The sequence below is a fragment of the Panthera leo genome, chromosome D3, assembly GCF_018350215.1.
Source record: "Panthera leo isolate Ple1 chromosome D3, P.leo_Ple1_pat1.1, whole genome shotgun sequence".
Lineage (NCBI taxonomy): Eukaryota > Metazoa > Chordata > Mammalia > Carnivora > Felidae > Panthera > Panthera leo.
In genome coordinates, this window is record NC_056690.1 from 17,913,413 (window position 1) to 17,939,430 (window position 26,018).

The window sequence follows — 26,018 nt, forward strand, 5'->3', positions numbered from 1 at the left end:
CCGTCAGAGACGGACCACAGGCTCACTAAGGCCCTTCCTCTGCAACCTATGTCCACTCTGACGACAATAATAACTATTGGTGGCCGAGGCCTGATCCCCGCTTTCGGGCTGGGCTGCCCTCTTCATAACGAAGAAAATTAAAATGACCCCAGGGGCTGGAAGTGGGACATCTGTATGTAAAACGAACGGAGCCCGAACAAAACTTGAAAAACCAAGCGGGCCGCAGGGCCTCCCTCGGTAACTGACGCCCGCGCGCGTTGCTAAGCGGGGAAAAAGAAAAACAAGGATGTGGTCCGTCGTCTCTTGTTCTCCGGCGGCGGCTGCTTCCGGTTCTCCGGGGAGCCGGTCCCCGGCCTACCTTCCCCGGAGGAGCTGGGACTGTGGCCGCGGGTTCCGCCGCCTCGGGAGCCTTCGGAGCCCTCAGTCCAGCGAGGTGGTGGCGGCGGGGGGCGCGGCGGCGGGTCTCCCGCGCGGCCGCGATGCTGAGCTCCCGGGCCCAGGCGGCGATGACCGCGGCCGACAGGGCCATCCAGCGCTTCCTGCGGACCGGGGCGGCCGTCAGGTGAGCCTGGGGGGGGGCGGGGAGGGGGCGGCCGGAGAGGCCGGGGCCAGGGTCCCCAGCCTGGGCCTGTGGGGGCCTTTTCACGGCCCTGGCAGGGTCCCCGGGGCCGGAGCGAGCATTCTGGAGGTTTCTGCGTCGGGCTTGGTAGGAGACCCAGGCCCCGAGGCGGGACGGGGGATGGGCCTCCAGGGCCTCCAGTTGTTCGGCAACGCAGTTCTGTCAGCCCTCCCCAGTTCTGCTAGCGCCCCAAATTCTCTCAGCGCCCTGCCCTCCCATCCCCGCCCGCCACTGCCTCCTCCAATCCTGTCCTTGTCTCCAGAACTTCAGACACCCTCGGGCTCATCAAAGCCCCGAATTCTGCCAGTGCCCCTCAGACCTCTCAGGGCCTCGCAGGCCTCCCAGGACCCCTTAATCCTTTCAGGGCACCCCCAGTCCTTCCGGACTCCCCAGCCATGTCAGTTCCTGGTCTGCCGGCGCTCCCCAATCCTGCCACGGTGCTCTCACGCCCTGCAAAGCACCCCGGGTCTTCCTCGATTTGGGCAGTACCCCTATTCCTGTTGCCCCCCACCCCTCACCGCCTAGTTAAGCCAGGGATCGCTGATTCTCAGTCTTATTAGTGAATCTCTATCTTGCAAGAGTCCCTGAACCGATCAGCACCCCTTAACCTGTGAAGGCTTCCAGTCCTGGTATGGTCTCCCATTCCTGCTAGGAACCCCAATAGTATGGGTCCCCCAATCGTGTCAGGGTCCCTATTTCCCTTCTCTTACTCATCCTCCCACAGGCTCCAGGCTTGAGAGCTGAGCGCTGCACCCCCATTCCTGACCCTAAATGACTGAGACCTGCCACTCATCTCAGCTTCCTTCCTCCGGAACTGGAGCAGGTTTAGGGAGCTCCCAGGGCTGGGAGCCCTCAGCGGCCGTCCTGTCCAGTGCCCCCATTCTGCAGGTGGCAAACAGGCCCCGAGTCGGCTTTGCCTACAGCTGACCTCACAGTAGAGCTGGGGGAGAAGACAGGTCTTTTTACTCCCAGACCCCACTACTCTCCTCGGGTTGTCATTTTGCAGGGGAATGGGGTTTCCGGAGTCACCATGTGCTGGGGTTTTTGTCCATACCCTGCGGAGGACCTGGGCAAGCCCCCCGCTCCCATCCCTTCGACGCTCTGTCCTTCAGGTTCCCGCACAAGGTTTGTGGTTTCCAGCACAGACCCGGCAGCCTGACGGGCGGGCATGCGCTCAGATCCCCGCGGCCTCTCTCACTTTGACGGAGTTGGCTCGTCTCTTGGTTTCCTCATCCGTGAAAATGGAGATGATAATAAAATCTACCTCTGTGGGATTGTTCTGAGGATGGGATAAGATCATCACAGTGCCTGGCATAGAGTATGCACCCCTAAATATTGGTGTTTGGTTAGGGGCGCCTGGGTGGCTCAGTCGGTTGAGCGGCCGACTTCGGCTGTGGTCATGATCTCACCGTTCCTGGGTTCGAGCCCCCTGTCGGGCTCTGTGCTGACAGCTCAGAGCCCGGAACCTGCTTCGGATTCTGTGTCTGTCTCTCTCTCTGCCCTCCTCTGCTCATGCTCAGTCTCTCTCACAAAAATCAATAAACATTAAAAAAAACTTTTTTTATGCTTTCAGTGATGGTTCTTTTTAACCTTTCAGGGCAGTTTCGTTAACGCACCTGTTGTGTGGAAGTCAGCACAGTAGTGCGCGAAGAAATTCAAGAATAGCTTTCACAAATGAAATTGAGATTATAATACTTAATAATTGTAGCAGCTAACGTTTATTAAGCCCTCTGGTTTGTTTTTTTTTTAATATTTACTTACTTTGAGAGAGAGCATGTGAGCGTGGGAGGGGCAGAAGGTGAGAGAATCACAAGCAGGCTCCACGCTCAGCATGGAGTCCCGACGCGGGGCTCGATCTCACAACTGTGAGATCACGACCTGAGCTGCTCTCAAGAGTTGGGTGCTTAACTGACTGAGGCACCCAGGCTCCCCGAGCCCTTACTTTGCATCCTGTGCATTAGTGCTTGTTTGATTCTGAGAATTCCATGAGCTGGATCTCGTGATTGTGCCCATTGCACAGGTAACAGAACCGAGGCTGCGAAAGTGGAAAGACGCCCTGAGGAATAGAAAAACCAGAATTGAGTCAGATTAATGCACCTGTCCTTTCCTAATCCAGCTCTGTGCATGTTCTATGGACTCTGTCTTAGGAGAACAAAGATTGATTTGGAATTCCGTTATCAGTTATGCATCGTATTAGTTGTGACCTTAGGGAGGTGTTGGTTGTTGGAGACAGAGTTACTCATATCACTAGTGACTCCTCATCGAGTTAATGTTGACTGAGCTGAGCTCAAAACAATGTTCACGGGAGCCAAATATTGGCATAAGAATATATTACACACACATATATACACATATCTAACACATATATGCCAGTATATGTTGTATGTATGTGTATACACACACACACACACACACACACACATAGTTTGTCTTATTTGGTGGAAATACATAACTTTGCATAAAAACAGTGTTTTAAATTGCTGAAATGTCTTCGTTTGTAGTAAAATAACTTCAGTGTTTAAGCCAAGCCTCAAATTAAGAAATTTTTAATTTAGTAAATGTTTAGTAGATCGGTTATGCTATATATAGTATGCCCCTTCCCTATTTAGTATTTCTATATGTTGTCTCCAGTATCCAGTCATTCAGTAAATATTATTAGGAACCTGTTAGTTGCCAGGCATGATCTAGAGACTTGGGATATGCCAGTGAGTAAAAGAGACAAAGATCTCTGCCCACGGGGACTTGCATTCCAGGGGGGGAGACAGACAATAGCCCTAGTTAATGAGTGAATGTTACATTAGAAGGTGGTAAAAAGAAAAAGCAGAACTGGGTAAAAGGAACCAGGAGTACAGGTTCTAATTGTTGGTTAGAAGTGAAGGGGAGGGGGCGCCTGGGTGGCTCAGTTGGCTAAGTGTCCCACTTTGGCCCAGATGACATGATCTCATGGCTCTTGAGTTCGAGCCCCACATCATGATCTCAGGGCTCCACGTGAGCCCGGTGTCAGGCTCTGTGCTGACAGCTCAGAGCCTAGAGCCTGTTTCGGATTCTGTCTCCCTCTCTCTCTGCCCCTTCCCCGCTTGCACCCTGTGTCTCTCAAAAATAAATAAACATTAAAAAAAATGAAAAAAAAAAAAAGAGATGAAGGGGAGGTAAAAGAGAGCCATGCAGTGATCCGGCAGGGGGGAGCATTCTAGGCAGAGGGAGGAGCAGTGCAAAGGTCCTGAGGTGGCCGGTGTGATAGCAGCGTGGGAGGCAGAGTAAGGGGAGAACCTTGGCATGCCCCCTGAGGGAGATGGGGCTTCTGTGCTCTGACTTCGGTTTTAAATCCTGACGTCTGAACGTGCTGATTTTCAAGACATAATCCTAACAGTATCATTACTTCAACTTGAAAGGGAGGTGTTTGGTGGGCCGTTGGGTTATTTTGATGAAATGTTATTTCTGTGCACCTGTGTCTATAGTCATACGTATTGTGTCCATGATGAGGGAAGAGTGTAAGCCTATTTTCTTTTTTAGATATAAAGTCATGAAGAACTGGGGTGTTATAGGGGGACTTGCTGCTGCCCTTGCCGCAGGGATCTATGTGATTTGGGGTCCCATTACAGAAAGAAAGAAGCGTAGAAAAGGTAAGAATGAGGTCATCGCAGCCTAGTCTGTGCACTTGACCCCAGCCCTTCCCGTCCCAAAACAGTACAAAAAAGGGAGGGTTTTGTTGTTGTTCTTGTGGTTGTTCTCTTGTATCTTCGGTTTCCGAACAGTACTTTCTTTTAAAGAGAAGTTCATTTTAACGACTCATTATTTTAGACCCTGTAGTGAAAAGATTTCTGTTTCACCCCCTCTACAGTCTCGAGTTTGAGACGTGCTCCGTAATGAAAAAGTTCACGTGGCTGTTCTCCTTAACGTGGTACTCGTGTTGTTCAGTGCCACAACTGACTCATTGTGTGACGCGTTTGTGGGTTCACTGACCCGCAGCTAGTCACGAGTAAACGTTTCAAGTTAGTGTCTTTAATACAAAATTCTCTTTCCTTAAAAAAGCACCCCCTCTTGTAAATGCTGCTCTCACTGTGTTGATTAAAAGTCAGCAACAACAAGCAAACCAAAAAGGGGATAGGTGGAACAAAATGTTGATCGTTGTTAAATCTGGGGGTGGTTCCAATTAGAGTCCGTTACGTATCCTCTCTTCTTTTGTGCACGTTTGAGAACTTTGCATTAAAGAAAAGTTTCTTAAAAAGGTTTCAGCAGAAGAGGGAAGTACGTCAGGTTTTGTTGATCTCTTTGCAGAAAGACTGATCACAGTTGCTATGGTGGTGTCTTTCGAACTGATTCTAAGAACAAGATCATTGTCCTGGGGAGCAACAAAAGAACAATTGTTTTCTTCTGTTCTGAGAAACGTTGCTTTCTTATCAAAGGAGGGAGAAAAGGGGCGAAAGAGAGAGATGTTGTTACTAAGTGTTTTTGTACACTCAGCGTAAACCAAACTGTGCCAGACACCGTGGCGGCCTTCAGATGTAACACGTGACAGGGGACCTCCTTCTGTCGCTTACAGTCTCCTGAAGGAGCCACACTAGGACCGGGCCTCGGCGCGGATCGAATGCCTGGCCCCCGATGTCAGTGGGCACGGACTTTGTGAGATTGGGATTTTAAACTCCAGGCCACAGTGCAGAAACTCTGGCTCCCAAATGGGAGAGAAAAAAAGAGCCGGTCCCATGTGATGTGCTGTTGTCTTCTTCCCCCGACTTTTTCAGGGCTGGTGCCCGGGCTGGTCAACTTAGGGAACACCTGCTTCATGAACTCCCTGCTGCAAGGCTTGTCTGCCTGCCCCGCTTTCATCAAGTGGCTGGAAGAGTTTACCACCCAGTACACCAGGGATCAGAAGGAGCCCCCCCCACACCAGTATTTATCCTTAACCTTGTTGCACCTCCTCAAAGGTATCTAACTGGGAATTTAAAGGGGATTGTGTGCGTTTTGAAAGCAGCAGCCCAGGTGACAGGCAAAGGGTTAATAGCCTTTGTGTGAAAAAAGATCGTACAGATCGTTATAGAAAACAAACAAACAAAACACGGAGGGTCCAGTAGATACAAACAGCTGTTTTTTTAATTAAAGATGTAGCCATTTATTTTTAAATTATCATCAGCTTATTAATAGCTTTTTTAGGGAAGAAAACACATCCACTGCCACTTAAGCATTTTGATGGTGAGAAGTACTCTGGTTTATTAAAGTTTAAAGAAAAGAAGTGTCTTAGCCTAAGAGGTAAGGTAATTCGCAGAAGAAATAGTACAGATTGTATGCAGGTTCACAGTGTTATCTAACAGACCCTCAAATAGTCAACGTGGCCATCATCGGAGAAATATAAATAGCATACTGGAGGGGTTATCGTTGTTTTGCTTGTCAGCAAAGACTGAACAATCCACAGTTCTGATGGGTGACGTGTTCACATGTGCTGGTGGTGGTGTAACGTAGGGCAGACTTTCTGGAAAGCAGCTTGGAACCACACAGTGATAGCTTGCAAAATGCCCGGTTCCATTTGACCTAATAATTCTGCCGACCGTGATTTGCACTCGCCTGAAATGGAATTCTGAGAGCAAGCCAGTTTAGGAATGGCTGAACAGCAACCCCGAGCTTGGGAAGTCACATATATAACAGTCTTGGTAAAGGGTGTATCGGTAAAGGAAATCACCAGTCCAACTTCATTTTTAGGCCAGTTCTTTTGACTGTAGAACGAGTTTTTCCTCCCATAACATCTGTTAACATCCCAAGGACATTCCACAGAACACGATTTGGGAAATGCTATTGTATGTACAAAGATCTCCCAACACGTTGTTACAAAGGGGGGCAGGGGGTAGAAAATGTCGATGTCCAGCAGTAGAATGATTAAGCAGTCAACGAAATATTACGTAGCTGTTATGAATCATCTTTATAAAGTGTTGTGTTGTATTGTTTTTTTAATTTGGGAGAGGCATAGGCTATAATACCGACTTTAAAAAGAGCAGTGTTCAAAATACGATGTAATTTGACTTCAGCAAAGCAAAAATGTCCACAGATAAAGGCCGGACAGGCCGTTTTGGTCTTGTGCAATTGACAGTTTGGGAACATTAAGAGAAAACAAAACAACCATATTTCTATAGCTTACTCTCACAGTCAGGAAGAAAATGGATTTAAAAAACAGCTCATTGTTGCTTCACTGGGGTGTTTTCCCCGGTGAGCCCAGCCTGACACGGAAAGCGAGTTCTACTGTTCTGTATAACAGGCAGTTTGAAAATAATTTCTTCTAGGGGTGCCTGGGTGCCTCAGTCGGTTGAGCGTCCCACTTCGGCTCAGGTCATGATCTCATGGTTCATGGGTTTGAGCCCCACGTTGGGCTCTGTTTTGACAGCTCAGAGCCTGGAGCCTGCTTTGGATTCTGTGTCTCCCTCTCTCTCTGCTCCTCCCCCGCTCACGCTCTCTTTCTGTCTCTCTCAAACATAAACACAAATAAAAAAATTTAAAAAAATCTTCTACTACCCTGTTAAAAATAAATACCATTCCAGAGTGAAAAGCTGAAATGTCCCTACAGGCAGTATAATGCAGGTTCAGGAGCCGTCCTAGCGTGACCTCCGGTCTCCCCTTTTCACACGCGTGATGCTGTGCTGGGAGCCAGAGCCGTGCAGGGCCACTCCACCTCAGTCTGTTCTCCCCTCTCTGTGTCTGCTTCTCAGTGACTTTTTATTTTGGTTTTTAGAGGTAATTTTTAATTATACAAGTAATGCATGAACAAATTCTCCTTGTAAAAAATTAAACCATTACATAAGGCCATAGTTCCCTTTATCACTGCCCCAATCCTGTTCCCCTCCTTTCTTCACAAAGTAAAATATAAGTGTATCCTTCCAGGCTGTTTTCTACGCATTGAAATATGTTTTTAAGTACCCACAAAAATTATATATTGTCTCATTTATGTTTTTTCCTAAGCAAATAATATAATACATATTGGAGAAATGTCCATGTCCCTACATATAGCTTTACCTCCTTCATTTTTTTTCTCTTTTGTGAGTTTATTGGCGTTCTGTCTTCTGTGAATTGCCTACTCATTTCCCTTGCCCAGTTTTTTGTTTTTGGGGTTTTTTTTAACTAAAAAAATTTTTTTTATTTATTCATGTTTTTGAAAGAGCAGGGGAGGGACAGAAAGGGAGAATCCCAAGCAGACTGCACTGCCAGCGCGGAGGTCGAGGTGGGGCTCGAACCTGCAAACCGCAGGATCGTGACTTGAGCCAAAATCAAGAGTCGGATGTTTAACAGACTAAGCCACCCAGGCGCCCCTCCGTTGCCCAGTTTTTAAAAATTGCGGCAAGATACCCATAACATAAAATTTACCATCTTAACCGTTTTTAAGTGCACATTTATGTGGCACTGAGTACATTCACATTGCTCTGCAACCATACCCGTCTTCATCACCAGAACTTTTCCATCATCCCATATCGAAATTCTGTATCCGTTAGGTAGTGACTTCCCATTCTCCTCTGTCCCCAGACCCTGGAAACCACTATTTTACTCCCTGTCTCTGAGTTTGACTCTGTATCTCATAGAAGTGGAGTCATAGAATATTTGTCCTTGTGTGTCCGGCTTGTTTCACTCAGCACAGTGTCCTTGAAGTTCATCCGTGTGGTAGCAGGTGTCAGAATTCTGTTCCTTTTTAAGGCTAAATATGAATAATGCTCCATTGTATGTACATACCACATTTTGTTCATCCATTCATAAGTCAAGGGACGTGTGGGTTGTTTCCACCTTTGGCTTTTGTGAATGATGCTGCTGTGAACGCGGGTGTGCAGATACCTACCTACTCGTGTCCCTGCTTTTTATTGTTTTGGTTGTATACCTCCAAGTGGGATTGCTGCACCAAATGGTCATTCTGTTTAATGTTTTTTTTTTTTTTTAAATTTTTTTTTTTTTCAACGTTTATTTATTTTTGGGACAGAGAGAGACAGAGCATGAACGGGGGAGGGACAGACAGAGAGGGAGACACAGAATCGGAAACAGGCTCCAGGCTCTGAGCCATCAGCCCAGAGCCTGACGCAGGGCTCGAACTCACGGACCGTGAGACGGACCGTGAGATCGTGACCTGGCTGAAGTCGGACGCTCAACCGACTGCGCCACCCAGGCGCCCCTCTGTTTAATGTTTTTGAGGAACCACTATACCGTTTTCCAGAGCAGCTGCACCAGTTTGCATTCACACCAACAGGTGTGCAGAGGGTTCCAGTTCTCCACCTCCTCGCTCACGCTCGTTATTGTCTGTCTTTTTGATAGTAGCCATAATGGGCGTGAAGTGATTTCTCATTGTGGTTTTGATCTGCATTTCCCTACTGATAAGCGATGTTGCGCGTAAGTTTTTGTGTGGCCATTTGTATAGTTGTTTTGATCGTTTTGTTTTTTTTTTTTTATAAATGTCTACTCAAGTCCCTTGTCCATTTTTGAATTGGGTCGTCTGTATTTTTGTTGTTGTTGAGTTTGGGGAGCTTTTAACACATTCTGGATATCAGTCCCTTATCAGATATGTGATTTGCAAACCTCATTCACTTTCACAATTGTGCAGTATCCAGAACGTCAGGATACCTCAGTTTATTTAGCTGTTGGCTTCCGGTGCCTTGTGGTCATAGATGGGCCCCAGCGAATGGTCTTGTACGTGCCCCTAGTGCACACGGGCCTGTGTTTGCCTGCAGTAGATCCTGAGAAAGTCAGACTGCTAGGACATGAATCATAGGACATGAAAATTAGTAGATATTGCTAAATCACCTCGTGGGATTTTAAGCAAAATTAGGCTAAAGGAGACATTAAAATTTTCCTTGAGAGGAAAAAAGCTACCACACAGGCTGCTTGAGGGGCGTAAGAGGAAGAAGGAGGTTCGGTTGCTGTCCTAATGGGCGCCCTTTGTTCTGTAGGATAAAGATGTGACACCAGGGTCCTCAGTGCTAAGAGGAGCCTCGGGACTTAGCACTGGTTCCCCGGGCTGCTGCTTCTCCACAGGCTACCCACCCCAAAGTCCCCACCACGTTCAGGCTCCTGAGTCAGAGCCAGAAGTGTCCAAAGGACTGTCTCCAGTTTACCAACTGCAAATTAAAGAGAAGCAACAGGCTGGCTTAGTCGGTCTGGAGGTAGTTGAACTCGGGAAACTGCACAGAGGTGGCGGGCCCCTGTATTTTTATGTCCCACACTCTGTCTAGCAGCGCTGGGCCGGCGAGGCATGCGATGGAAGGGGGCCGTCAGGATCAGGAGTCCTCAAACTCTGGCCCGTGGGTCAGGTCTGCTCCGCGGCCTGTTTTTGCAAATAAAGTTTTATTCAAACAGCCATGCCCACTTACTTGCGGTCTGGCTGCCTTGGTGCCACAGCAGCAGAGTTGAGGAGTCGCGGCAGAGCCCACAGAGCCTAAAATGCCTACCGTCAGACCCGTTACAGAAACAGCTTGCCAACCCTTGATCCAGCTGTGATGACAGTATAGACTCGTGAGCCCGTCACACGTTCATTTTTGTTTGTTAGGCTTGGTTTTACATATGACTGAAAAGTGAACTACTCAGCAGACCCTTTCATGCTGCCCCGTAGAGCTTGTCCCGTGATGATCAGAAACTCCAGTGCAGACAGATACTAGCAGAGGCCCCGTGGCCCCAGAGAGAGTCCTGTTGGGTGGGGTGGGGCGAGGGGGTTAAGCACTGAGTGTGGGTTGGACTAGATGAAGTCTTGAGGGGCCTCCCGCCCTCAGAGTTGTGAGTTAAAATCATTTCATTCAGGAGGAATCTCGCAACAATTTATATCGATGACGATAATTCAAATAGCCGAAATCAATTACTTCATTTAAATGCTATAGCCTCATGAAAGATCACATTCCTTCAGCAGATACACGGTGCCTAACAGCCCTCTGTGCATTGGTTGAGGCTACAAAGAGGAATAATGAAAGAACTATAACTCAAGGTGGATTTTACAGCGAGAGGCTTAATTAGCTTTGATATGTTGTGCAGGACAGGTTTCCTGGCTTGTTGTTAGGCTAGTGAATTTACTAATGGCGTCACCTTTTTGGTTTCCAGCTTTGTCCTGCCAAGAAGTTACTGACGATGAGGTCTTAGATGCGAGCTGCTTGTTGGATGTCTTAAGAATGTACAGATGGCAGATCTCTTCATTTGAAGAACAGGTGAACCTCCCATTCTGCCCACTAACGCGCTGGGGCCTGAGCTCGCGATGACGGCTGAAAAGTAGCCTCGTTGCTAAGGCATGAAGAAAAAATGCCAGTATCGACCTTGCGCTCGCCTGGCCTCAGTGTACATTTCTGTGGCATTCTAGCCTGCCTTAGTATTCTGGGACCAGATCGCAAGTTCTGTTCCCATTCTCGCGATCAGAGGAGAAATGCAGCGGGTTTTGTTTGTTTCTTACCCGTTGGGTGGAAAGGTTAGCAGGATAGGGCAGGAACACCTCATTACCAAAGAGCCAACCTCTTTTTTGTTCTGGAGTGACTTTGCATGTCATTGGATACCAGGGCCACCTGGATCTTTCAGAGAGAGGTGGGTGGCTTTACCTTTGGGGCTCAGAGGGGCTTTTTTGAACCACACCCCCATTTTTAAAAAGAAATCCGTTTTTAGAGGCTAGATGAATTGAAGTAGCCCCAGACCTTGAGCAGCTGTCATATGCACCCCCAGGGCCTTCTTCCAGCCACTCGTACTCCCTTTCCCACAACTGCAGGGTCACTGCCTTTTTTGGTCCTGACCACACCCCACCCCCTCAGACCGCTGCTATTGCCCACGGTGAGTCTGAGACCGAAGCTGAGAGTTAAGTTGTAGGGACAGGGTGTTTAGCTTCCGGTGATGTGCTGGTACGGCCTCCCTGGCTACCTTTCCAGGACGGTCTCGGGACCAGCTTTGCGTGGGCGGCTTCTGCCTCCACCATCCAGATAATAGACCCGAGAAATGGGAGACAGCCGTGGGTCCTCACAAGGGTGGGGCGGGAGTGAAATGCGTTTAAAAACGCTGAAAAGTGAGGGGGGAAGGCTTCCCAGCCCCCCTTGTTTTTAAAGACTACCTCTGTTTCCAGTTCAGTCTGAAGCTGCACAGGCATTACTTTGTAAACCGGGTGTTGATGCTCTTTCTACTTCCTTACAACGCATCTCGACGAATCCCTTGTATGTTGAAATGTTTCTCCATTTAGAAATTCTTACTAAATCCTCCTCTGGTAACTGGCACGATTTAGCTGCATTTTCCTCTCTCTAACCCGAGAGAATGGCTGAGATGTAGTCCCAGGGACATCGGATGCCTTTGCTAAGTCGTGCTTGTCTGTCAAGGACCCTTGACTGCAGTCCCAGTTACTCCTTGGATGTATTTCCAGCAGCTTCAGCAGGTAGCAGTCACTGAGCCCTGCGCTGTGCACGGGAAAGAGGCAAGCATGGCTGGCCGCCAGCCTCTTGCCCTCTGGAGGCAGCCAGAGCTACTGGCCCAGGGCCTTGTCCGCATCTCCGCTTTACTGACCTAGTCGGTCAGCAGCAGACTCGCACCGTCAACCACTCTTCAGGGTCTAGAGCCAGGGCTGTGGCAGCTGCGTTGGGCCACTGTGCCTCCGTTGAGTTCTCTGATTTAATCCTCACTACGACCGCGTCAGGACTCACGGTCACTGTCCCCGTCTTGCGGATGAGTACACCGAGGTTCGGAGGAGCAGGGTGGCTTGCCCGAAGTCACACGGCTCTCTGAGTGGCAGAGCCAGGGCTGGAGCCCCGCTGGTGCTAAAGTGCCCGCCGAAGCCCCGCCCTCGTCTGCGATACCTTCCTTTCCTCGAGGCCGAGGAGCTCCGTGGCTCACAGACCCGATAGGGTTGGGTCTGACGGCATCTTGTCTTGAGATTTTTCCCTCTGGCGAACCCCTGCTCCAGCTTCAAGGGTTGGTCCAGACGCCTTGTCTGTGAGCTGCCCTGGAAAAGCTGGTCCCTTTCAGGCTGCGGCAGCGTCACTCGATAAATAGCCAGGCTGCCGCGTCCACCCCTGGGTTGTGCGTCCTTCGAGGGCCTTGCCCTTTAGCTTTGTACCTCCATCACTCTCCATCATGGCCATTCATAGCCTAGGAGGGGCTTCATTTATACGTGCAACAAATATTTATTTTTTTTTAAGTTTACATCCAAGTTAGTTAGCATGTAGCGCAATGATGATTTCAGGCGTAGAATCCAGTGGTTCGTCCCCTGCAACAAATACCTATCGAATGCCTGCCTCAGGCAGGGCTTGTGCGGGGCCTGGGGTTCTAGCGGCAAACATGGCTTGCAGGTTTCTGTGGACAGTAAAGAGGTCATTTCAAAATGTGCTAACCACAAGATAAGCGTGCCGATGTGACAGTGACCGTGCGAGTGTCAGGGGCCTGGCGCTGGCGGGGAGAGAAGAGCAGTGGGGGGACTCCTTCAGGTAGAGAAGACTCTTCTGGAGACCCGAGATTTTTGCTGGGACCTGAAGTCTGAAACGAAGTGAGTCCTGTGAAGAGCCTAGGTGCGGGGCGAAAGCCTCGAGGCTGCGGTGTTTGGGAAGGACAGGGAGGTCGGTGTGGCTGGGGCCGGCGGCAGCAGAGCCGCGGAGGGGAGGGCGCTCGGACGGTGGCAGGGGGCGGGTTGCGCGGGGCCCCCGGTGCCCTGGGCCGGAGGGGCGTTTCTACTCGGTGTGCAGTGGGGGAACCACTGGAGGCTTTATAGGCACCCGCCGTGACCTGATTTATGTGTGAACGGCACGTGCTGTACCCGAGGGACCGGAGCCGGGCAGAGGGAGCAGAGAGGGAAGTGGAGAGGCCAGAACAGGTGTCCGGGCCGGGGATGGCCTGCCTCGGAGGCAGGGGAGGCAGAGAGGGTTGGGGCAGGGGAGACAGAGTCCTCTGGGATTCGGGCTGTGTCTCGGGTAGAGGACCCGCTGCACCGGCTGGGGGGGGAGGGGGCTGAGTCGGGGAGAGTCCCCGCGGGAGGGTCTCCTTGCGCAGGTGCCTTTCCGGCAGAAACGTGAAGGATGAGAAGGGGCCCTGTGTGAAGATGTGGGCCGGCCGCTCAGGCCGGAGTGCAAAGGACAGGCCTGAGATGGGAAACAAGGAAGGAAATTGTGAGCCGGGCTATAGCGTGGACGGGCCTTGAGGACATTGTGCTGAGTGTAGCAAGCCGGTCACAGAAGGACAAATACTGTGTGATTCCTTCTGTGAGTTTCTGAGAGGCCAGATTTTGCGAGACCGAGAGTGGAATGGTGGGTGTCCAGGCCCAGGGAGGAAGGGGCTGGGAGTTGATATTTGACTGGAACAGAGTTTCAGTTGGGGAAGCTGGGACGGTTCGGAGAATGGGCCGTGGTGACGGTGACACGACGTGTGGACGTACCTAACCCTGTGGAACTGTACGCTTCAAAATGGTTAAAGCCGTAACGTTTATGTGATGTGTTTGTTTTACCACCACCACAACAAAAGTAGGCGGGGCGGAGGTCAGGGCCATGTTGACAAAGCTGAGACAGGCTGGGAGGTGGCAGGTGTGAAGGCAGCCCTGTGCCCCAAGCTTGCTTTCCTCCTCTCTCCCCTTGAGCCTCTTAGTCGAAGGGCCTTTACGGGGAAGGTGTCGGGGAGGTAGCTGTCGATGGGCTGAACGTTGAGAAGGTGGGGGGCAGATTCTGCCCCCGTGGCTGCAGGTGTGCCTGGTGGTCCACGCAGGGCGGTTCTGATGCGGCCCCAGCCTCCTCGGGCCTCTCTGAGGCAGCTTTGCCCCGTGACAGGATGCCCACGAGTTATTCCACGTCATTACCTCGTCCTTGGAAGATGAGCGGGACCGGCAGCCCCGGGTCACACATTTGTTTGATGTGCGCTCCCTGGAGGTAAGTCATTGATCCTCTCAACACGCGTATGTGGTTCGTGCATATTTAATAGGTATAGGGAGCACAAGTGTAACCTTTGCACCACTTTCAACTCCACAGTAAGTCTCGGGGCGCCCGGGTGGCCCAGTCGGTTAAGCATCCGGCTCTTGGTGTCGGCTAAGGTCATGATCTCACGGTTGTGGGACCGAGCCCCGCGTCGGGCACTGTGCTGGGCTTGGGCCCTGTTTGGGATGCTCTTTCTCCCTCTGCCCCTCCCTCCGTGCGTGCACATGCGCACACTCCGTCTCTCTCTGTCAAAAAAAAAAGTCTCAATAAAAATTACTAGTGGGAGGGGGCTGGGGGATTGTCTTAAGCTGTAAACTTTGCAATTGGTGACTTTGGTTAGGGTGCCAAGCCTCTTTAAAATGATTCATTACTACGATTTGTATTGGCTTTGAGAAGAAAAGGTATTTCTTCCCCCTTGCCCCCCCCCCCATCTAATCTAGGGAACAAGGAGCCATAGGAATGCTAAATGAATCCTCATTTCCCTAGAACACTATAGATATTAGGGAGTTGGTAAAAGTTAACTAGCAAAGGGATGGGAGGGAATATTCCAGAGAGAGGAAACGTGTTTTGATTGCATTTGATGATTGGGTACAGTCACCAACCAGAGAGGATCACCAGGGCTGCTTTTAGGATCTCTTGTTAAAAGTCGGGTTTAAGTGGGGCCATGAGCAGAGAAGCTTGTAAGCTTTAGGAGCAGCGTGAGGGTGGTAGAAGGGATTGCGGCTGGGTTTTCAGTCTGTTTTCATTCTTCTTTTTTCCCTACAGCAGCAGCCAGAGATAACTCCTAAACAAATAACCTGCCGTACGAGAGGTAATCATTCCCCTTGAACTGTAACACGGAAGATGGGTACTTTTGAGATGTGACAACGATTTGTTGTTTAAGACAAATTGTGGGTTTTTTTTCTGGTGACATCCAATCCAGCTCGAACTGTGCGTACTTGCAAAGGAGCTTGTGTTTTGGAAACAGCTTTCCATTGTTCGTTCGGACCATCTTGAATCGTTCCCCTCACACCAGGGCCTTGCTTGGTTTCCCGCTCCGAACAAAAGTAACGGACCTATTTCCACCTCAGACAAGGGTTTTCTTTCTACCTTCTTGCCTTGATCTCACTCGAGGAACTTAATAAAGCTGAAACTGTCATGTCCTCAGCAAATGATCACAGTCCTCCTTAGAAGGAGTTGTTTTCTTAAGACCTAAACTTAAGAGGGGGGAAAATAAGACAAACTGATTCCTTTGTGCGTCAGTAAGTAATAATAACGATTAGCTTTTGAGCCCAAGACTGGGTGCCAGTGGCTGCAGCATCTTAACGAGGCTCACAGAGATGAGGTGACACAGCTGGGACCCAGCCCAGGGTTGCCTGAGTCTAGGGTGCGAGTTTTCTGACTAGCACACCACGCTCTTTATTCCTCTAACTCCCATCCTATCAAAAAAAGTCCCGGTTTTTCAGAACTTGCTTATTCTGATGGCTTTCAGACGTTTATCTCACTTTCTGGAATGTTGCCTTGTGGTATCCATCTTTGGACATCGCAAACATTTTAAAGTGAATGTGAAAATCCATTATTCAACACAAATTCCTTTTTTAAATGTGGCTGTACCCATTATACGGAAACCACATTTAAGGACCTGTATCAATTCTCCTGTGAAAGGGAACGGGTTGTTTTTTGTTTTTTTTTTTTTTTTTTTGATGGAAGTCAGTAAGGAAAGCTATTTCAGTTTACCTTCCAGGAACATTTTTTTCTAAAGAGGAGAGTTCCTACCACGTACTGAAAAGGAGGGTGAATTTTGAGGTTGGTACCAAGGGGCTGGAGGTGGCATATCCAGACGTGTTCTGTGTTCCAGGGTCACCTCACCCCACGTCCAATCACTGGAAATCCCAGCATCCCTTCCATGGAAGACTTACGAGCAACATGGTCTGCAAACACTGTGAGCACCAGGTAACTACAATAGCAGAACTTGGTATTTTCTATGGTTTTCTTTCAAGTTAAGATTCGTGAAACATCTGGAGAATGACTGACATTGGTATATGGCGCTTGTGATCGCCTGGGCTCTGCGCACAGAGTGGACTGACCGCCTCCCTTTAGTCAGTGTCAAGCTGTCCTTTGACCCTCAGGTGCATTTTCTGCACTGATGGCAGACCCATTGTGGATTGGCAGGAATTCGAGTCTCAAGGCTGGGTCCCTACGGATGGTAGGCACGATAGATTCTCTCGCTTGGGGGTTTTTTTGTCTTTGTTTTTTTGCTTTGATGTTTTAAAATAACTTTTTATTTGGAAAATTTCCGACATCAATACAAAAATGGAGAATTGCGTAATTAGCACCTTGATCCATTTTAGGATATTTTCAACCCCCGCCAAAAACGCCCGTACCCATTAGCAGTTTCTCTCCATCTCCCCCACACTTGTAGCCCTGGCGACCACTGACCTACTTCTGTCTCTATAGATTTGCCTCTTCTGGACATTTCATACACACGGAATCGTACCATATGTGGTCCTTTGTGACTAGCTTCTTTCACTCAGCATCATGTTTTTCTTTTATTCTCTTAATATGGTGAGTTGCAGTGATTGATTTTTCTAATGTTAAACCAGCCTTGTGTTTCCAGAATAAACCCCGCTTGATTGTGATGTATTCTTTTACATGTATTACCGGGTTTGGTTTGCTAATATTATCTAAAGGAGATTAGTGTCTGTGTTCGTGAGGAATATTGGTCTTACGGTTTCTTGTAATGTCTTTTGTCAGGTTTTGTTATGAGGATTATACTATACTCATAAAATAAGCTGGGAAGTGTTCCTTCCTCCTGTTTCCTGAAGGACTTTGGTTAAGCTTGGTATTGTTTCTTCCTTAATTATTTGCTAGAATTATCTGTTTTTCTTTCTTTCTTTCTTTCTTTCTTTCTTTCTTTCTTTCTTTCTTTCTTTCTTTCTTTCTTTTTTTACTGTCTATTGTTTAATTTTACTTGTTTTAATTTACATCCAAATTAGTTAGCATATAGTGCAACAATGATTTCAGGAGTAGATTCCTTAATGCCCTTTACCTGTTTAGCCCATCCGCCCCCCCCGCCCCTCCCTCCAGTAACCCTCTGTTTGTTCTCCATATTTATGATTCTCTTCTGTTTTGTCCCCCTCCCTGTTTTTATATTATTTTTGTTTCCCTTCCCTTATGTTCATCTCTTTTGTCTCTTAAAGTCCTCCTATGAGTGAAGTCATATGATTTTTGTCTTTCTCTGACTGACTAATATCACTTAGCATAATACCCTCCAGTTCCATCCACCTAGTTGCAAATGGCAAGATTTCATTCTTTTGATTGCCGAGGAATACTCCATTGTGTATATATACCACATCTTCTTTATGCATTCATCCCTCGATGGACATTTGGGCTCTTTCCATACTTTGGCTATTGTTGATAGCGGTGCTATAAACATGGGGGTGCATGTGTCCCTTCGAAACAGCACACCTGTATCCCTTGGGTAAATACCTAGTAGTGCAATTGCTGGGTCATAGGGTAGGTCTGTTTTTAGTGTTTTGAGGAACCTCCATACTGTTTTCCAGAGTGGCTGCACCAGCTTGCATTCCCATGTTTTTCTTTCTTTCTTTAGTTTTATTTTCATAGAATTTCTTGTGAGGCTTTGCTATTAGGTGTATACATATGGGCTGTTATGATGAGTTGACTCTTACTTTCCTGATAAAATGTCCTTCTATGTCTTTGGTAAGCCTCCTTGTTTTAATAGTCTATTGCGTCCCATTAGTTTCTAACTAGTGTTTCTATAGGATATCTCTTTTTGTTCTCTAATTTATCTATCTATCTATCTATCTATCTATCTATCCTCTTATTTAAGTTTAGTTATTTTTGACAGAGAGAGACAGAGCATGAGTGGGGGAGGGGTGGAGAGAGAGAGACACAGAATCTGAAGCAGGCTCCAGGCTCTGAGCTGTCAGCACAGAGCCCGATGTGGGGCTCAAACTCACGGACCTCGAGATCATGACCTGAGCCGAAGTTGGACACTCAACCGACTGAGCCACCCAGGCGCCCCTCTATTCTCTTATTATTGAGCTAATTTTTGCCTTTGTATTTGAAGTATAGCTTTTGTAGACAGCATATAATTGGGTTCAGTTTGACAATTTGCCTTTTGATTAGTGTGCTTAGTCCATTTATGTTTAAACGTAAGTATGTGGTTGGACTTAAGTCTGTTAGTTTACCGTTTGTTTACTGTTTGTCTCATAGAATTTTTTTGTTCCTCTGTGCTTCCTTTCCTGCCTTCCTTTGGGTTAATTGAATACTTCTGAGTATTCCATTGTAATTCCTCCATTGGCTTTTTAGCTCTACTTTTTTACATGGGGAGGGTGTGTGTGTGTGTGTGTGTGTGTGTGTGTGTGTGATTACATCATGCAATTTTCATGTATCCTGGTCTATTCAGAGTTAATATACTCCCTGTAAAATACAGGAAACTTACAAAAGTAGAGTTCTATTACCCCCTTTTCTGTAGTATTTTTGTTATTACGTCTACAAATTATAAACTCCACGATAATGTCATAATTTTTGCTTTAAGCACTTTATGTGTTTAAAAGACGTTTTTGAAGAAATGTTTTCTATTTACCATTCTCAGTGTTCTTTGGTCCTTTCTGTAGACGCAAGTCCATTGGATGTTTTTCCCCTTCAGCCTAAAAAGATTCCTTTAACATTTCTTAGGTTATTGGCAACAAGTTTATTTAGTTTTCATTTACATGAAAAGGCTTCGATTTTGCCTTTTTTTTTTTTCTTTTTGAGAATAGTTTTGTTAGATACAGATTTGGGGTTGCTGTTGTTGTGGTTTGGTTTGATTTGATTTGTTTGCTTTTTTGACTGAACTAATTCGGCACGTCTGTTTCCAGCCATGGTGTCTCATTAGGACATGGATGACCACAAAGTCATCTCAGTCTGTGGAAGGGAAGACCAGCCGGGCAGGGCACGAAGGATTGCTTCGCATCCGCTTACGGTGCAGGAAAACCCTTGTGTCCAGATACCTCCCACAGTTGACTTGCTGTTTTACAATGCCAGGAAAAGGAAGGGAAAAGGGGAAGGTCTAGGTGAAGAGTTGTAGGGGAAGAAAGGCCTTCAAGGAGGCGTTACTGTGGCGTCTCTCTGTGCCTTGCTGATGAGCTCCGAAGAGCGCATTACTGGGGTGCCTGGGTGGCTCAGTAGGTTGAGCGTCCAATTTCAGCTCAGGTCATGATCTCACAGCTCATGGGTTCCAGCCCCGCATCAGGCTCACTGCTGTCAGCGCGGAGCCTGCTTCGGATCTTCTGTCCCTTCTCTCTCTGCCCCTCTCCTGCACTCTCTCTCAAAAATAAATACACATTAAAAAAGAAAAAAAAAAAAAAACGCATCACTTCTTGAGCAACCTAACAGGGACAGAAGGAACCTCACAGCTTTACCTTGGGCTGTAGCTGGTGAATTTCCAGTAATTGTTCTAGATAACAGAGTCCTCCTTCTCTCTCCTTGCTCCCCACTCTTCCTGCCCGCCCCTTCTGATCCCGCCACGGCCACCTGTGGTGTTTGAAGCATACACTTGAGCATCAGGCAAAGAACAACTGAGTAAGCCACTGAAGCGAAAGATAGGCCCGGAAGTGGATTCACGGGAGTGACATCATCCCTTGGGGGGCGGAGCCGAGCCATCGTAGGCTGCTATTTGAGCTCCCACCCGTCTTCCCCACCGAATGCCCTCCACCCTGCCAGTCAGAGCCCCCTGAGGACATGAGCCGTGCCCCAGCCTCACAGACTGGCAGAGCCAGGGCCCAATCTCTTAGCGCGAATTCCACCCTCCATTCTCTCTCCTGCCGCCCCCACCTCCAAACTGGAAGGGGCGGCCCCCACGCATGCCTTGTTTCCTTGCAGTTCACCACTTTGAAGGCATTGTTCTGTGGTCTTCTGGCCTCCAGTTTTTCTAATGCACAGTCGGCATGATTCATACCGTTCTCCTGTAGGTACAGTGTCATTTTTTTTCTCTGCCTGCTTACAAGGTTTTCTCTTTATTTTTGAGTTTCAGCAGTTTGTCCATGCTGTGCCCAGGTGTGGTTTTCTTTGTATTTGCTTGGAATTTGCTGAATTTCATGTATCTGTACACGTCTTTCACCAAACTTGTACATATTTTTTGCCATTAATTTCCCCCCAGATTTTATGCCCCTTTCTCTGCTTGTTGGTTCGCGTGGTACTGTTCCACAGCTCACTGAGGCTAGGTTCGCTTTTCTTCAGCCTCTCTCCTCCATGTCCTTTAGATTGGATAATTTCTGTTTACTTGTCTTCAAGTTCACAGACTCCTCACCGTCGCCATTTGTGTGCTTGTCCAGCAGAGTTTTCATTTTGGTTACTGTGCTCTTGGTTGTATAATTTCTTTTTAGTTCTTCATAGTTGCTGGATATCTACCGAGACTGCCCGTTTGTCCTCCACCAGGACTAAATTACTCTCTCCTTTGTGTCCTTGAATATGTTTGTCATAGTTCTCGCTAAGGTCCTTGTGCTCATTTCAGTATCCAGGTCAATCCGTAGGGTCCTTCACCATGGCTCACATTTTCTTCTTTCTTCGTAGTGTATGTCTAGTCATTTCTTATTGCATATTAATTAACATCGTAGTAGAGACTTTGGATTCTGTTACGTTTCTCTAAAAAATGAATTCTCTTCTGGCGTACAGTTAACTTGGCTGAGCTCAAAGCCCAACTGTCTTCCCCACATCGGGCAGCAAAATCTCTGCTGAGTGTTTTCAGCTTCTAGCTTCTGCTTTTTGCCAGGCCCCTGGAGTTTGCCCGCATGTCTGGTGTGGGTGTGCACACGGGCGTGTGCCTGCCTTGGAATTGGGCAGGGTTTATACATTGATCTGGGGGTTCCTCCTCTCTGTGGCTGTCCTCTTTCTGGGATTTCCTCCAGCCTCTTTACCAGCCCTGAACTCAGTCCTCTGATACCTCCATCCTGTAAGACTGCTGCTTTTTTCCACTCAACACTGAACTGCGAGACTGGGGAGCACCCCCGGGCAACAAGTCACACAGTGGAAATCTCCCCACGGAGTTCCTGTTTTCCCAAGCGTTGACGGTAGCTCTCCAGTTGCCGTGTTTTGTTTTGGTCCAGAATTTATATGCGTTATCTCAGGACAGCTACTCTAGCCACGCTACTCTGTCATCACCAAAAGCAGGAACTCTTACCCTATTTTATCATCTGGTTTTTTGTTTTTGTTTTTGTTTTTTGCAACTAATACCATAACAGGCACATCTTTCTGATTACGCATACGATTCTTCTATACTGTTTTTAATGTGGACATGATGTAATTTATTTAATCATTCCCTAGAAACTTCAGTTATTCACATTGTGCCGATTTAAATGATGCCGTGATGAACATCCTTGTAGTTTTGTCCAGGGTTATTTCCTGAGGATAAAATCCCTACATTGCTGGGTCAGGCATGTTCTGTAGTTACCTCACAAGCTGTGCTTCGGTATTACTGTGCCCGTTACGTTGACAAGGTTGTTTGTCCTAGAATTTGCTTCTGGGTAAGTACACTGTGTTCCATTATGGAAATGTTGGGCATCTAAATATTAAACTGTTTCATAGGCATGTGTCTTCCCATCTGTAAAGCTTTGACTTGAACCTGCATCCTTTCTGGATTTTCTGCACTGTTTGTTTCAGAGTCCTGTTCGATTCGATACCTTCGATAGCCTTTCACTGAGTATTCCAGCTGCCACATGGGTACGTATTGAGCGATGGTTTATTTGGGGTCTATCTTGGAGACATTTAAGTCTGAAAGGGCTTTGAGGCATTTTGTGTAGCTGAGGTGCTGTGCGTTACTCAGACGCTTGGTTGGCTGAACCTGTCTTAGTTGTCGCGTGTGGTACCATGGCCCGATGTGGGGGGAGAAGAAAGTGGATGGTTTTTCTCTGGCTGCAGGAATTTTGGCTTTTTTGAGTGTACATACACGTGTTACTCTCAAATGCAAAGATATCTAAAACAGTGTAGAAGTCCTTAAGTTTCTACAATGTTACGTAATAGCTCGTAGGAGCAGGCCTAGGGTGCCTTGAGCTCCACTTTGCTCAGGGAATGTCCAGTAGTATCTGTGAAGCTTTATTGGCCATAAAAGCAAATAAAGCTCTGGGATCACACTGCCATCCGTTAAGAGTTTCAGTATAGCTCTCTTTTAAGTTGTAATCGTGAATTTTGTTTTCTGGTGCTTCAGGGGCATCCACTGACCCTGGACCACTGCCTTCACCACTTTATCTCATCAGAATCAGTGCGGGACGTCGTATGTGACAACTGTACGCAGGTATGCCCCTAAGCCCCAGTGTCACCCCCTAGGCCTGTGTGTCCTGATAGAGCGCCTCTCACAGCGAGCTCTTCTGACTATGCCCGGATGGTCGTTTTAGCCACAGTCACGTAACTTGGCTGGGAAATCAGTAGCCCATGGACCAAACCTCTTTTCTGGATGAGTTTTACTTCATCCACAGAATGTTTACAGGAAGACTCTGCTGTGCTTTGAGACAGGACGTATGCCGCCCCCCCCCCCCCAGCCCCCTTGTCTTACGCCCTGCTGTACTGACGCTTACCTGCCCTGCCCGACTCCTATAAGCATTTGTGTTTCATCCTCTGAAGAAGAGGAACTGTGTGGAGCAGAATTTTTGAAGACACAGAACAGGCGACGTGCCCACATCAGAGTTCTAGCGTTGCTGCCTCACTTCTCTTGCCCCCTCTGTCACTTGACGACTAAAACTGACAACAGGTCACGATTAACTGGGGGGCTGAGCTCCTTCAGCAGGTCAAAGTCGGGAGCCAGCTGAATCCAGGCGGAACACCGGTCGGCCCTGCGGTTTGCCGCAGATGTTGCGTTACAAGAAATTCTGCGGAGAGGTTTCTTTCATTTCAGATTGAAGCCAAAGGGACGTTGGATGGGGAGAAGGTGGAACACCAGAGGACCACCTTTGTCAAGCAGCTGAAACTAGGGAAGGTGAGCCCACACCACACACCTTGTCGGCCTAGCTCTCAGGGACCCGCCGTGTCCCGCCCCCGACAGCCTGCTGCCTCGGTTTCTCTCGCCCGCAGCTCCCTCAGTGTCTGTGCATCCACCTGCAGCGGCTGAGCTGGTCCAGCCACGGCACGCCCCTGAAGCGCCATGAGCACGTGCAGTTCAATGAGTTCCTGATGATGGACATCTACAAGTACCACCTCCTGGGGCACAGACCCGGGCAGCACAGCCCTAAGCCCGGCGAGAGCGCGGGGCCCTCACTCGACCTGCAGGACGGGCCGGCCGCCCCCAGATCAGGTGCGTGCCCCAGGAGCCGACACACGGGACGTGCGGCACAGAGAAAAGGGATTTGGTGTCACCGCCTTCTGGGACCCTTATACTTCGAGGGAGCTTGTCCGGTGGTGGCTTAAATACCTGAGAACGGCAGCACTGGGAGTATGAGGGGGAAGATCCCTTTAAAAGAGGTCAAACATCCATAGTAATGAGATGTATGGTTTTAAAAACGATAAATCGTAGTTGAAAAAATTTGGGAAGACAACCTTAACATCGCCTTCTGGTCTTTTGACTGAATGCTCGTTGGCTCTGAGCAGTCCAGTGAATTTCTTCCCCCAGTATGGTCATCTCGTTTATACGGGTGATGTGGGGAGAGAGGGTCCTGGCTAATGATCACTGACTTCTTCGTTACTGAATTCCTTATTGATCTAGTTCCACTGCTGTCCTCACCAGAGATGAATAATGGAGTCGGGCCCCAGTACTGCAGGTAGCTCTTGGGACCCTCAGCCCCGCTGAGGGGAAAATCGGAGGCCCCAGGAGGCGAAATGACTGGTCGGAGGGCAAGCGCTAGTCCATTGGGAGAGAACCAGAGGTAGTGATGGGCAGGTTTTTAAATTTGTTTTACTTTGAGAGAGACAGAATGCATGTGGGGGAGGGGCAGGGAGAGAGACAGAGAATCCCGAGTGGGCCCCACATCCTCAGCACAGAGCTCACGCGGGCTTGAACTCATGAAACTATGAATCATGACCCGGGTGGAAATCAAGAGCTGGGAACTTAACCGACTGAGCTACGCAGCTGCCCCAGTGTTGGGCAGTTTTTAAAAGCTATCTTATCTAACACATTGAGCTCTTTAGAATTAAATAGATGGGGAAAACCCATAGACTCTAAGGGCTCTGAGCCCACACTCAGCCCCCACATTTGCTCCCAGTCAAGCCAGACGGCTGTCTTCCCCGCACCCCAGATGCTCCTGACTCAGCGTCCTTTACTGCTTTTATTCTTTCTTGCGTCCATAGTTGTGTGGCCTGGCAGGACATCATTCACAGGGAGACTGTATTTTGCCTTTTCTCAGTTGATCAATAGATGAACGTCAGAAGCAGCTGTAGTGGGAAGAGGGCTCAGTCTTAGCCGCTGTTTGAAAAATTTTTTTCTTAATGTTTATTTTTGAGAGAGACAGAGCTTGAGCAGGGGGAGAGGCAGAGAGAGAGGGAGACACAGAATCCGAAGCAGGCTCCAGGCTCTGAGCTGTCAGCACCGAGCCCGATGTGGGGCTCAAACCCACAAGCCGCAAGATCATGACCTGAGCCGAAGTCGAATGCCCAACTGACTGAGCCACCCAGGCGCCCCTTAGCTTCTGTTTTAAATCAAGGGCTGCCTCACTCTGGGTTCTTCCTTTCCTGGGGGGAGCAGGGGGCGGGGTGCAGGTCTGCCAGTCGTCACAGCATGCTGGCTATGGCCACCATATGACCCACAGTGACTGACTTGGTACTTACAGGCCCCCAAAAATGACCCATGAAAGGAAAAAAGACATCAGCATCTCCTTCATTATTTTACCTGCATCCATAAACATTTATTAACGCTGTTACACGTTGGTATTCTTTAGAAGCTGGCAACTAAAGAAGAGAGAATGTTTAGATGGGTGGTTCTCACCAGGGAATTTTGTCCCCCAGGAGACTTTGGGCAGTAGCTGGTAGCGTTTTTGGTTGCCACAAATGGGAGACAGGTGTTACTGGCATCTGGTGGATAGAGGCCAGGGGTGCCAAGAAACATCCTGCCACACGCAGGACAGCCCCCGCCACAACCAAGAATTATCCGGCCCACGTGTCGGTAGTGTCCAGGTTGAGAAAGCTTGGCTTTGTCGAAATGTCAGTAAATTAGCTACAGCTTAACTCTGGCGCGTCTTTAGCAAACAGGGATCAGGGATAGGAGGCTTTAAGGTTCACAGAGCTCTCAAAGTGAACAGCAGACCAGGAGCTAGACACACGTTTTCTACTTGGGATTAAACAGTCAAGGACAAAAAGGACATTTTAGCAATCAACATCACACAAAATGAAATACTTGGTTTTCTTTCTTTGTAGCATTGCTGGGGAGTTAAGCTCAAGGTAATCGAAGCCATGTTTTGTTTACCCACAGCTACTGCGACTTGTAATTGCCTTGGGCCTTTTTCTCTTGCAGTTTTGAATCAGCCAGGGGGTCCGAAAACACAAATTTTTATGAATGGCGCCTGCTCCCCATCTTTATTGCCTACCCTGCCAGCCCCAATGCCCTTCCCCCTCCCAGTTGTTCCTGACTACAGGTGAGC

The 26,018-nt window shown here is 48.3% G+C and overlaps 1 protein-coding gene across 3 annotated transcripts in view; it reads left to right on the plus strand.

Annotated features, from left to right (window-relative positions):
- Positions 1–26,018, plus strand: part of USP30 (ubiquitin specific peptidase 30) — a 28,984-nt gene continuing 2,966 nt past the window's right edge. Inside the window, exons 1-12 of one of the 3 annotated variants that reach the window (XM_042909725.1) lie at positions 1–562; positions 4,133–4,242; positions 5,362–5,544; positions 10,664–10,767; positions 14,335–14,433; positions 15,244–15,289; positions 16,316–16,410; positions 22,120–22,179; positions 22,664–22,750; positions 23,348–23,428; positions 23,524–23,743; positions 25,892–26,012. In XM_042909725.1, the coding sequence (XP_042765659.1) occupies positions 480–562; positions 4,133–4,242; positions 5,362–5,544; positions 10,664–10,767; positions 14,335–14,433; positions 15,244–15,289; positions 16,316–16,410; positions 22,120–22,179; positions 22,664–22,750; positions 23,348–23,428; positions 23,524–23,743; positions 25,892–26,012 (1,289 nt within the window). In that variant the 5' untranslated portion in view covers positions 1–479. Of the gene's footprint in view, positions 563–2,524; positions 2,800–4,132; positions 4,243–4,460; positions 4,612–5,361; positions 5,545–10,663; positions 10,768–14,334; positions 14,434–15,243; positions 15,290–16,315; positions 16,411–22,119; positions 22,180–22,663; positions 22,751–23,347; positions 23,429–23,523; positions 23,744–25,891; positions 26,013–26,018 lie in introns of those variants that run through there. The other 2 variants (XM_042909724.1, XM_042909726.1) reach the window with 2 other exon arrangements.